The 13,168-nt window shown below is 44.8% G+C and overlaps 1 protein-coding gene across 2 annotated transcripts; it reads left to right on the forward strand.

Moving 5' to 3' along the window:
• Positions 1-66: 66 nt before the first annotated feature.
• psen1 (presenilin 1) lies at positions 67-10,724 on the forward strand. 2 transcript variants are annotated; one of them, XM_080012416.1, is made up of 11 exons: positions 67-171; positions 955-1,050; positions 2,876-3,276; positions 3,824-3,968; positions 4,698-4,765; positions 6,022-6,242; positions 6,613-6,711; positions 6,858-6,953; positions 7,484-7,657; positions 8,775-8,893; positions 9,441-10,724. In XM_080012416.1, the coding sequence occupies exons 2-11, from the start codon at positions 1,015-1,017 to the stop codon at positions 9,594-9,596; spliced, it is 1,515 nt and encodes a 504-aa protein (XP_079868542.1). In that variant the 5' UTR covers positions 67-171; positions 955-1,014; the 3' UTR covers positions 9,597-10,724. The 2 variants fall into 2 exon arrangements, with proteins under 2 accessions (XP_079868542.1, XP_079868543.1); XM_080012417.1 differs by lacking the exon at positions 67-171 and adding an exon at positions 216-339.
• Positions 10,725-13,168: the final 2,444 nt, after the last annotated feature.

The following is a 13,168-nucleotide window of genomic DNA, read 5'->3' on the forward strand; positions in this document are numbered from 1 at the left end:
CGTTCAGAAAGCAGCGCGACAGGAAGCAGCCTGCGGGAAGCCGGAAGCCGGAAGTCGTGCTGGCAGACAGGAACAATAAAGAACAGGGAGCGTGACCGGGATCCACGCGTTTTTAAGATCGCGCCAGATCCCCCCCAAAAAAACAGCGTCTCTGCCTGTGGCTGGCGTCGGGTAAGCCCTGGTTCTGTACGTTTATTGTTCCGAGGCCAAACGTGCTTTGGCGGATGCGAGTGAGCCGCCGTGGGAGCAGTTTCGGCAATCCCCAGCTAACTAGCCACCTGAGCGCGCTAATGCTAACAGACCCCACCTCTTGTCGGTCCAGACCCAGTGAAACGTGAGGTAATGGCACCTCAACAAGTGGTGTTTTTCTATCCATGCACATGTAGGCAGGGTCGGCATTCTCCCCGGACATAGCTACGGTCGCATGGGTTATGCGACGGCGAAGCTTTAATGACTTCCAGTAGTCCTTACTGGTGAATAATACACCTGTAGAAATGCACCGCAGCGAACCACACCATGAGATGTGTTGCATCTCAACGCATAATAATGTTCTGCACCAGTGGTTCTCAACGTGGGGTCCTTCAAGAGGTTGCAGCAAAAATGATTCATTTATGAACAACATCTCATTTACAAAACATCAGCAACATCAGTGATTGAACAATAATGACAATTCTGATCCCGCTTTCATGGAGGTTCGGAGTAAACCATATCCATCAATACAAATCTTTTCAGGTTGGGCTCCCAGAGACTAAATATTATCGAATGGGGTCAGTGGCCAAATGCATATCGGATTGTGGGTCCTTGGTCTGAAAAAGTTTCAGAATTACTGCTCTGTAGTGTAGCCTGATAAATCAAAAATCGAAAAACATACTATCCCATTCCGTTGGTAGTTTCTGGGGTATTTGTGATCGAAATAAGTTTCCTATCGCATGAGCTTCTCTTATTCTCTTTCAGTCGTACAGAACATATTTTGTGTGTGGGAGGACGAGTGCCTCGCCAGCTAACGTTGGACCAATGGCGAACAATGCAGAAGATATTGAAAACAACATGGTGAGTATAGACAAACTGACTGTAGTTTGGTAACTGTAGGCACTCCTTGATTACTCTCTTTCACTTCCTAGTTAATGGTGTACCAAGACCTTCTGATGTGCCAAGTTGCAAAACAGTAGTCTTTACACTTTCTTTTTGACCGCCAGTGGGCTGCATTATACTTGAATATGTTAAAGGGTTATTAGACATGCATTTTCAATCAGCTCTGCCCAGCAACTTTGATTTAATTAGTAAAGTAAATTAATTAGTAAAGAGTCAATTAAATTTGCCCTTTTTCACAGTTCCAAAATGGCTTTAGAGGCTCACACAGGAGTTTATTTTCGTGACAAAAGCAGTGGGAAATCAAGGAAGTGTGTAGATGGAGTGGATGGCCGATTTTGTTTAAATATTGGTCAGAGTCCTGTAGTGTAAACAGTCCAACAGTGTTCAGGGTCAGACACAACACCAACCCTGTGGCTGCCTTTTATAGTGTTTATGAAATAGAAAACAATAGGAAAAACATGTAAACATCCCAGGAACCAGCTGTGGGTGTCAGTAGCAGTTCTTGCTTCATTCAGCTGTTTATTTCAACAACATTCCCTTTTTTGAACAATCTAGTCTGGTGAGGTTGAGCCAGGTTTTTGGGTCTTGTCATGCCTCGTGTCTGGACTTGCAAAGGCAGCCTCACCTTTCTTACCCCCTAATGTTCTCCGGGAGACGTCTTTTGTTTTTTGGCCTGCGGAGACGAGGCCCTGGAGTGGGGCAGCGTTCCTCCCTTCAGAGGAACGAGCTGAAGCAAGGCGTGGAACTCTGGCTGGCACCTTAAAACCTGTCTGAAACACAAGCAGGGGCGGCCCAGTGACATGTCCCACAACACAGAATAAGTAGCTTTACACCCATTTCACTTTGCAGTGAAGATAGGGTGTTTGACGCTTGGCTGAAATACAAGGCCCAATAGTTTTATTTCTGTGCTTACATCTGTCTTCTTGTATTTGTGTTAAGTTGGAGGATGTTTTTCTCAACTTTCATGGGGTGTTTGTGTGTTTTCTGCACCACTGTGTCACTTTTTGCCAACAAAACCACAGATGTAATCACTCCCAACATGCAGTGATGCAAACACGCAAGCTTCCAGTTCTGCCGTGTTTTCTGTGTTGGTGATGTGGCTTTTTCAGTATCCGTCTTATTTAAGTAAAGCACTTCTTAAAAAAAAAAAACAACATATTTTTGTTGGGTTTTCCCTCCACCATTAATATCATTGCAATTGTCCTATAGATTCAGAAAATTATGAATTCTGTTCTTGTTCTTGGAAAATATGGGTAAATGTGATGCTTGTTGGCTCGTGTGGACACGGGGATATCCTAACAGCTCCAGTAGTGAGTGGGACTTGGTCCCAGGCTTGATTTGGTTTTGTCCAGTCAAGAAATAAATGTCTGTCTTCTATTAATGTTTCAGTGTCTTTTGCTCTCTGTTGGTTGGTGTTCTGTATGTACAGTATACAGTATCCCTACATCTTAGGCCATGCACATTTCATACAAAGCACAATTCAAAGCTTTACATGAGGCATACAAGACATTGTATCAAGGCAAAGCAAATAAAAAGCAAAAACAGATTAAGACATTCAAGTTCAGGACTCGAACCTGCACAGACTTTGGTCGTTAGGAATCAACCCATCTAGAAAGTCACTAGGACTGTTTCTACACACTTATGGAAAAAAAATTAAAATAAGACAAACAGCCGGGTTTTAAAAGTGGTATGGACAGTTTTACTGTTAATTGAACAAAATGCAGATAAAGCTGTAGTTTTCGGCGCTTCCAACTGATTCTTCTGCCTGGTTGTATCATCTTAGCAGGCCAGCCATGCTGCTGAGCCCGGCCGGCCCAAGCAGCAGCAGGAGCAGCCCCCCCAGGAGGCCGGGGGTCCGAGGCTGCGCTCCCGGGGAAATGGAGGTGGTGAGGGAGGGGGCAGTGTGGGAGGCGGAGGAGGAGAAGGCGGAGGAGGAGAAGGCGGAGGAGGCGGCGGCAACGGGGGAGGCGGCAGCAACGGCCCGGAGCAGAACGGACAGCCCCCCACGGCCGCCCGACCCCCGCGGTTGGTAGAGAGCGAGGAGGACGAGGACGAAGAGCTGACCCTGAAGTACGGGGCTAAGCACGTCATCATGCTGTTCGTCCCAGTCACTCTCTGCATGGTGGTCGTCGTGGCGACCATCAAGTCTGTCAGCTTTTACACCCAGAACGACGGACAGACTCTGTGAGTGACACGACGGCGCTCTGTGACTGAAACGCACAACATCCACTGCACATGATTCTGGCTTGACTTGGGTGTAGTAGCAGAGCCACTAGGTGGCGATAACACAAAAGACGATGTTCATGCAGTGCTGCACATGCACTTAAAATCCAATATGGATGAGATGGTTCACAAAACGATTCTACTTTGATTGATGACATTATTAATCGAGCGTTCCGAAAATATTTGAATAGCTGAACAAATTCAGTCTTGATACAGAAATAAAATATTTCTTTGTGCTGGGGGTGATCAATATTAAGTGGCGGTATTACAACCTTCAAATCTCTTCAGAAATTGAAACAGTATAATTTCATAGTATCAGAGTATACATTTTTTAAATCTTAAAATGTTATTTATATTTGATGTGGTTCCTATATGATGAAGGTATTTTTTTAAATCATGTGAATGAAGCCAGTTTGTTTTCCTGTGCTACATACATTCTACTGTTATAGAAGTATACAGTATTTTGTGGAAGAAAACATCTTCACACCCGCTTTCTGCCACCCTGCAGGATCTACACACCGTTCCCGGAGAACAAGGATCACTCGGTGGCGGAGCGGGCGGTAAACTCTATCCTGAACGCCACCATTATGATCAGTGTCATCATCGTCATGACGCTGGTGCTGGTGCTGCTCTACAAGTACCGCTGCTACCGGGTACCCGGCTTCCTCCTCCACTTTTACACTTCATTACTTTATTCACAAGACCTGGGGTGTGGCCGGCGGGCCTACCGCGGCCCTATGGTCGCCATCACACGGCCAGGATGGGTGTTCCCTAGATCTGATATAGACAGAAATCTAGGCGGTTGTACAAAAAAATGAGGAAACATTGTCTTGGGAAATGAGACGCGCTTATCTTCTCCTATTTCTCTTTAATAGTTATTCATCAAAATCTTTATATTGGGATAAGTACAATTTTCACATGCAATGAATTTGTCATGGTATAATTGGTGCATTGTAGTGCAAACAAATAAAAACAAAAACACAGCATAGAAAAAGAACAGTCAAAAACGGTCAAAAAAAGAAGAAATGCAATATATACAGTGTACAAAATTTGTTCTATGCACCGGTTAAAGATAAAATAAAATAAAATAAAAAAAAAAAAAACCCTCAAGGCATTAGGCTGAAAGTTTTGAATGGATATATTGAATGTAATGAATATAGTTAGATATTTCTGTACATGATAAATAAAAGAATGTGTTTAACATATAAGCACCACTAATAACTGATAGTTTAAACAAACTTATTAGTGATAACAATAACATAACCAAAATGTTATTACAGAATATTTATTTCTCCAGTAGTTTAATTTTAATACTTCAAATTTAGTTTATGGCCCACTGTTGCATATGGAATTATGAATCAAAATGTCCTTGTGCCTGGCAGGTGATCCAAGGCTGGCTCTTCCTCTCCTCGCTCCTGTTGCTCTTCATTTTCTCCTTCATCTACCTCAAGTGAGTCCAGCCCTCTGCCTCTTCCTCTCTTCCACCTCATCCCCTCATCCCCAGGCTTCTATCTCTCAGTTCATAGCCCTGCTGACTTTTTTTGTTGTTGTTGTTTTTTTTGTTTTTTTTTAAGAAGTTAAGTTAGTCTTGTGTTTTTTTCCCACAATGCTCCTAACTGGAGTCACTGGCGTGCTAATAATTTACTGATTTAAGCACAAACACTTAAAGTATGGTTATCCAAGCTGGCACTCAGCGTCAAATAATCAAAACAAAGAATGTGACGGAATGTCAAGAACGGAGTGAAAATGAACACATGATAACGTGGCTCGCTGCACTTTTTGCAGAGCTGTTTTAAGTTGTTTATGTATTATTATATTAGTATGTAATCAGTGTTATTTATCTATTGGATTGGTTCTGACCCACCTTATTTTTTCACTGTTTTATTGCTCTTATTTTATTTACTGTTTCTATTGTTTACTGTGTTTTCACTGTTTTTAATCTCTTAGTTGTGTTTTTGCTTCCTTCAGCCCTGAATGCAAACCAAATGTACCCCTTTGGGGACAATAATAATGATAATAATAAGCTTTATTTGTATGAAGCTCCTTCCAGTGCTTTACTTTAATAGGAGGCCATCAAATATTACCAATAAAAAAGCAAACAAACAAAATGCATTTTATAAAAAAGGTAGATATTAGACCTAATTTTCTAATGTGAAGGGGAGGGAGGGAAAAAAAAAAGGTGAAGGCATTTGGCACAATTCATATTGAATTTGACTGATTTACTCTTTGCATTCCACCAAAGTAAATGGTTTTGACAGAACCAAATGATTATTGTGAGAATTCCATTTACAACTCTGAGCCAATCCGCCGCCCACCATGAGTCAAACCAACTGAATCAAATAGACAAAATTAGGGGAAATCAAAAGGCTCATTTTACCGAGTGACTCGTCAAGAACCGAATTTAAAAAAAGAGTCGAACCTTTCATCACTACTAATAGTCACTTTCACAGCGGAACTTGTTCTGATGAACACCGAGTTGCTGCTCTGCGGGAAGTGATGAATTCGATGAATTAGTGCAGCCTTGTGATTTTTATTGCAATACAAAAGCTAGTTTCAATTATCTATCTATCTGTCTGTCTGTCTGTCTGTCTGTCTGTCTGTCTGTCTGTAAGTGGATTTTAACAAGTATTTCACACAGTGGTTGTAAAACCACTGGTCCGGAGGTTAAGTTGAATTATCTGACACGCCATGACCCCGTGGCCACAGGGAGGTTTTCAAGACCTACAACGTGGCCATGGACTACATCACGCTGTTGGTGGTGATGTGGAACTTCGGCGTGGTGGGAATGATCTGCGTCCACTGGAAGGGCCCCCTGCGGCTCCAGCAGGCCTACCTCATCATGATCAGCGCCCTCATGGCCCTGGTCTTCATCAAGTACCTGCCCGAGTGGACGGCCTGGCTCATTCTGGCCGTTATCTCCGTCTACGGTGAGGAGTGGAAAGCCTCAAAAACATTATTTCTTTATTTTTCTATTTCTAAAATAATAAGCATTTGAGCATTTTCCTATGTTGATTATCCAGGGATAGTCATTATAGTTATACACTTTATATAGTATACCATATAATAATATATGCTATACTGTATATGCTATATGCCATTTTGTGAAAGGGTTACAAATTGTTTTACAATGAAACATGCAGAGTTCAAGGCATAACATTTTAAAGCAAAAAACATTTAAAACAGGGTAAAATCAATTTTCGCCCACTTCTGCTTCGTTTTACTGTATTTCCGATCCGGAATTGCTCTCGCACTAGAGATTTTGGCATCTTACCAAACAATGCATTCCTCCTCTTCCAGACCTGCTGGCCGTGCTGTGTCCCAAAGGGCCCTTGAGGATATTGGTGGAGACGGCTCAGGAAAGGAACGAACCCATATTTCCAGCCCTCATCTACTCCTGTAAGCTCAGCAATACCGCTTTGAAACTCACATACTATTCTATTCTATTGCTTCAATTTCTGAATCGATTTCAAAAGGGTAAACTCAACACTTTGTTTAATTTCTGTGCTGGACTGAATTTCTCCTGTGTTCTCCCTGGCTTCCAGCCACCATGGTGTGGCTGGTCAACATGGCCGACACCGACAGACCCAAGAGGCACTCAAGTGAAGCAGCAGAGGCAGCTTTTCCTCTAGAGGCCCAGGGTGAGCAGGGGGAGCGTCCTGGCATTAGTTTGATGGGTTTGGGGGAGTTCTTGGAAGTTTGATTGTGACACATTTTCAACCCATTTTTCAACTGTTCACATCGCAACCTGGCCGAATGCACCGTACTTTGATGCTGAGAAACTTACCACTCTGCTGCAGCTCCTCACTGTGCTTCAATGCAATCCAAGGGGGGCAAACCAGGGGCCGCTCACTTTGCGTTTTAGCAGGGTTTTAATCGTTTTGTTGAATCTTTTGCACCTGTGCAAATCAGGTATCTTATCTACAGTGACAGCTTTGTCAAAATGCTGCAATTTTGTGTGTGTGTGTGTGTGTGTGTGTGTGTGTGTGTGTGTGTGTGTGCGTGGGCGCAGAACTGGAAAATTTCTGCCCTTGGTTTGAACTGCTTAAACTCAGCACAGACTGTAGTTTCTATCCTAACTATTATTAATCTTTACTGTAAAGTGATCCACAAAGTGCACGATCCAGTGAAGGGAAATTAAAAGTGCTGGTGGCCGTGTGTGTTCTTGCAGCAGTGGCCTCTCCTCCGCCCTCCAGCCCGTCGGACGATGGGGGCTTCAACTCAGCCTGGGTGGGCCACCAGGAGCATCAGCTCGGCCCCCTGGAGTCCACCGAGGAGAGCCGCAGGGAGATCCAGCAAATGCCCTCCGCCCGGCCCCCTGCCGATGACGACGACGACGAGGAGAGTCAGTACAGCCACAATTTTTATTATTATTTTTTTTTAAATCTAGACATTTCATAACAATAATCAGCGGCGGCATAAAAAGCACATTTTTATTGTAAATGAATTAGTGAATGAATGCGTTTTCACCGCAAAAATGGGAGCTTTACGGTAAATTCAGCCTTTAAGAAAACATTTGACTATTTAACAACATTTAACTAAATGTTTAATATCACAAGATCAAATCTCATATTGACCTCTGTTAAAGAAATTGGATTCAATTCAATTCTGTTGTTGGATTTCTCGATGTATTTGAATTGGCAATATCGATACTTTGTTGGGAGGTTATACAACTATTTTCTGCTAGAATTAAATACCACCATAGTCACAAATTACGTAATTGAAATATAAAATGTTGGTATTAGATTGAACTTGTTCCGTGTTTTTGCAATGCACAGCACATGGTACAACTGAAAAGTTGGATGTCGATAAATTGATCTTTATAGAATTGTCTCATGAGCCATCTCCTTAGTATCGGATTGAATCGATATTTAATGGAATCTTTTTTTTTTTTATATATACATTACAGTCTGTTTTATATCCCCACGCCTTTCTTCAGATCGAAAACTGGAAATTTTCCAAGAAGTGGCAAGATGAAACCAAACAAAACAGTGGAAATAAATAATTTGGCTGTGATTCGTGATGCTGTCCTCAACCAGCACTGGTTCCCTCTGCATATGTTTACATTCATGTTGTTGCTGGAGCGCACGCTGTGTTTTCTGCTGCGTAATCAGCATCAACAGTTCTGAGAATGCTTTATGTTTCCCTTTTCTGGAAGCTTCAGTGTCTGTTTTTAGTAAAAACAGGAAGTGATTATTCACAGCATTACAAGGGGAGGGGGCCGTTGCTCTCGCTCGCTTGCTCTCTCTCTCTCTTTCTCGCTCGGTCTCTGTTGCTCGCTCTCGCTTTCTCGCTCTTTCTCTCGCTCTCTCTCTCCCTCCAGTAAACATGGGGTGGGAACACTAGTTTACAGTAATTACAGCTGATGGTGTGTGTGTGTGTGTGGGGGGGAGGAACTGTGGGGGAGTCTCACATTTGGGACGGACCCCGCCCTGAGCGTCTTGTCCTGCTGTGTCCTGCAGGGGGCGTGAAGCTGGGCCTGGGGGACTTCATCTTCTACAGCATGCTGGTGGGCAAGGCCTCGGCGGCGGCCAGTGGCGACTGGAACACCACGCTGGCCTGCTTCGTGGCCATCCTCATTGTGAGTCGACCTCTCTGGGTCTCACTGTAGGCTCCGGGGTCCCTACCAGCGGTCCTTTCAGAGCTTCCTAGGGGGGTCCCCAGACCAAAATATTAATGATGTTAAGTTAAACATCGGCTTTATTTCCCATGTTTCATGTTGGCACCGTTGGAGAAGGTACAGTAGGGACTGTTTCATTGTTGTCTCTTTAACTCATAGTACAGACACTAAATCACATCTAACAATAAAAATCCTCTGCGATTGGGATGCCAGAGACTAAATCTGATCAAATCGGGTTTGTAGCTCAATGCTGATCAAACTGAGGGTCCATGATGTGGAAAAGGTTGAGGATCTTTGTCTCTGTCTCTCCCTCTCCTGACCGTACTCCTTCTGTCCCTCCCTCCTCTCTCTCTCAGTTCAGTTCAAATTGGCTTTATTGATGAGATAATCATTCTTACGTTTCCAAAGCACAAGACGTCTAACAATTTTAATGTCGCAACATGTCATAGGCTCAAGACATGAAGACAGTAATGACATTCATAAATGAATAAAATGTCTTCCCCCACAGGGTCTGTGTCTCACCCTCCTCCTCCTCGCCATCTTCAAGAAGGCCCTCCCCGCGCTGCCCATCTCCATCTTCTTCGGTTTGGTTTTCTACTTCGCTACCGACAATCTGGTGCGTCCCTTCATGACCCAGCTGGCACTGCACCAGTTTTACATTTAGCAGGACCCCTGACACCCCCCCACCCGACGGCCGAACAACGCTCAGCACAAAGGGCTGCCCACCCCCCACTCCCCTCCCAGCGGGGGGGACACACAGGCCAATGTGGGGTGTTCTGCGGGGGTCCTGGTTTCCCTGGTTGCCCTTCTTCTATGAACTCATGACTGGACTCCAGTTGTTTGTGTTCTGCCTTCATTCTGGTACCCCCCCGCCCCAACACACACACACACACACACACACACACACACACACACACACACACACACACACACACACACACACACACACACACACTACAGCTGTTTATACAATGAATTTCGGACTTTAAAAAAACAAAACAAAAAAAAAAATCAACCAACCTGTCACGCCTCTCAATCCGAGGCGTCTTCACACTGTGGTGGAGGTTTATTTTCTCTTCTTTTTTTGGACTTTCTGTTCTGACCGAGCGGAGGAGGACGGGGAGAAAAAAAACAACAACAACCTTTTTAACCTTTAATTCTTCATCCTGGGAAGGTGGACAGCTCAGGCTCTGCTTCTCCCTTTTACACGGATACTGGTCCAGGGCACTTTTCCCCCAGGACAACCTGAGCTGGGCTGCCTTGCTTGATGGCACACAGGCAGGTGTTGGAGAAGAGGAGAGCTGTGTGTTACCACCACCCAGGTACATTCCCACATTTCTTACCAAACAGACCAACTTTTAAAGCCTTTGTCAAAGTAAATGGACAATGTTGATGTTTTGATGATGATGATGATGATGGAGCGGTGTCTGTGTCGTGTTTCCGTGTTGGATTGTGATTAAGTTGCGTGGTTGCTAGAGCCTCGGATCGGCCGGCGATGACGTTCACCGAAATGTAGAAAGCTGTTTTTCGCTGCTGATTTATACATTTGTTGGATTTATTTATTTCTCTCTCTCTCTCTCTCTCACACACACACACACACACACACACACACACACACACACACACCACTCATTTGGCATCTTGGTATTTTTATTTACATTTTTTTAAGACAAATTTTCCCTCACACCAGTGGCCTGAGCGACTGGAGGTTTAAAGACACTGGCAACTCGGACCGGTACCACACTCTCTATGTACTGTTAACCACTGCGCAGCTATGCTAGAACGGTTATTTCTGGGGCAATTTGGGAGGGGGCGGGCAGGGGGGGGGGGGGGTCGGGGGGGCAACAGTGCCTTGCTCACGGGCACTTTAGATATAATGACTGAAGTACAGAGATTTGCTAAACACTCACACAGCCACACACACACACACACACACACTCACCTCCTAAACAGACTTTGGAGAGTAATTGTTACTCTTGACATTTACTCAATAGGGAAAAAACCTGGAAATGTTGTTCTACACATGACCTCGAAATTGATCATTTCCAGGTTTTGGAAAAGCTTTGTCAATTTAGACTCTTTGTAGCATTATTACATCCATATGGGCTCACATCTTATGCACATTGTAAACTATACAATTTATAGAAAACCTTCTCACAGGAAGAAAAAAGCATAAAAAAGCTTCTGGAACAAAAAATTGAATTCCAAAATGAGATAAATCTTGTAACAAAGCCTCCTGGGCTTAGCTACCATTCCATGACGAAAGGGGATGAGCCGTTAATAGAGGAAAACTAGCTGCACTGATCACTTGTTATTGTTGCACTCAAACGCTTGCTGAGGAGAAACCTGAAGTGGGGAACTATTCAAATTGAGACTTATATTTTTTTCTTCTGGAAAAAATGTTGGTTGATCCGTGTTTTTCTGTCCTTCACATGCATATGTGTTTTATGCAAGTTTATTATTAATTTAATATGTTGATCCTTTTTTTTTTTAATAAAAAAAAAAAAAATCCATTAACCCGAATTTTATTGATCAGAATCAAGAGATTATGTTGAAAACGTGCCTTTCTTGCGTTATAATTCAGAAAGTAAATTTTATTTTATTTTTCATAATAAGAGAAATTTTGCTTTTTAAGATTTGCGCAAGCTGCAAACGTCCCTTGCTTGCATTTACATTTACACTTCGGGTGGAATGACCCAAAAACGGCAGTGAGAATTGAATAATCAGACGGGGGCACGACCCTCCGGGGGTTTGACGCAGGAAAACCTCGGCACATTGTGGGAACATAGCGGACATTCCCTGGAATTCTGGCACATGGGCGTTCTGTGGCGGTCCACGATGCCAACTGGCCGACAGAGGGATTGGCGCGCGGCCTAGAACACTGGAGGCATTAACCGTCGCCATGGGGACCCCTTTGGACAGTGGCACAGTATGGCAACGTACCCAAAATATTTAGTCTCACGCTGTGATTTTTTACCTAACAAGTCCCCACCAGACCCCGCGTTGGCACCGGGAACCTTGTCGCTCAGCTGGCGTTCGATTAGGGAGTTAATTCCTTTCCAGCCTGAGCCTTCTGTTACGTAAATTCCGGACGCCTGTCAAGATTATGTCGCACCGTGTACTTAAACTCCCGTCGGGCTCTCTTCCCCCGCGGAGACAATGGATTTACAGCGGTCTTTGTTTGCACTCATGGAGACGAGTTCCCCTCCGTTAGCCCGTGGACACACTCAGCCCTTTCCGCGTAATTTCCCCATGTAAACACCAAATTACTCATCAGACGTCACATTTCCCATTAAGTGCATAAGCTTGTTTAGCTCACGTGAACAGGCCTGCATCGGTCACTGTCAATCACTTGCATCCTCCTTGGAATGGACTGGATGGAGGAGGAGGAGGGTGGTGGTGGTGGTGGTGGTGGTGGGGGGCGGTGTTACAATTGTGAGTCTCGTCTCACCCGTGTGCATTGGAGTCTTCCCTGAATAGCTGACTAAAGGGATTAGGCGTCACTTCACGTGAGACCTGCAAAAAGCGGGGGATTAAGACCTGAATAATCCGCCTGGAGCTTCAAGCAGGTACAGAAACGGAAACTCTGAAGGAAGAGCAGCTCGTACAGCCGCCGCCTGCAGCTTCCAGTTCAGTTTCCAGACCGGACCACAAACCCCGTGTGAAGATGTCCAAGGACAAGCTGGAGGGGCTGGTGAAGCGCATGGAGGAGACGCTGACGGAGATGGAGCAGCTGAAGCTGCACTGCGGCAAGCAGAGCGAGGAGCTGAGCCAGCTGGTGGTGGAGCTTCGCCGGGAGAACCAGGAGCTGGTGGAGAAGTACAACCAGCTCGCCGCCGAGATGAAGGAGGCCAAGGAGATCATAGACCAGCTTCAGGACACCAAGTACGCGTTCAACGCCAAGGAGCGGCAGGCGCAGAAGCTCAGCAGGCAGCTGTGAAGGTCTCCAACAGGGAAGAGGGGAGGGCGAGAGAGAGAAGGGTGGAGAGATTGTGGGAAGCGGTTCTGTTCTGGAGTCGGGCGGTGCAGGTGGATGAGCCCCGCGCTTTGGCCGGAAAACGGGACCTTGGGGATAAAAATGGGACGAGGTGGTCGGAGGAAAGTGTGTGTGTTGTGGAGCGTCTTCAAAGGAGCGGCAGCGGCCGCCATGATGGCCGAGCGCAGCCCTCCTTCCCTAAACATATAGAAAGTGTGTTTATACATCCAACCCAGCATATGTGTACGTTTTAGAGCGAG

The sequence above is a fragment of the Zeus faber genome (assembly GCF_960531495.2).
Source record: "Zeus faber genome assembly, chromosome: 13".
In the NCBI taxonomy this organism is placed as follows: Eukaryota; Metazoa; Chordata; class Actinopteri; order Zeiformes; family Zeidae; genus Zeus; species Zeus faber.

What these genes read in the sequence shown, in the direction of transcription:
- psen1 (XM_080012416.1), top strand. Translation starts at nt 1,015, where the DNA reads ATGGCGAACAATGCAGAAGATATTGAAAACAACATG. An exon ending in AAGATATTGAAAACAACATG is followed by an intron (nt 1,051 to 2,875) that starts GTGAGTATAGAC and finishes GTATCATCTTAG; the next exon opens with CAGGCCAGCCATGCTGCTGA. An exon ending in ACAAGTACCGCTGCTACCGG is followed by an intron (nt 3,969 to 4,697) that starts GTACCCGGCTTC and finishes TGTGCCTGGCAG; the next exon opens with GTGATCCAAGGCTGGCTCTT.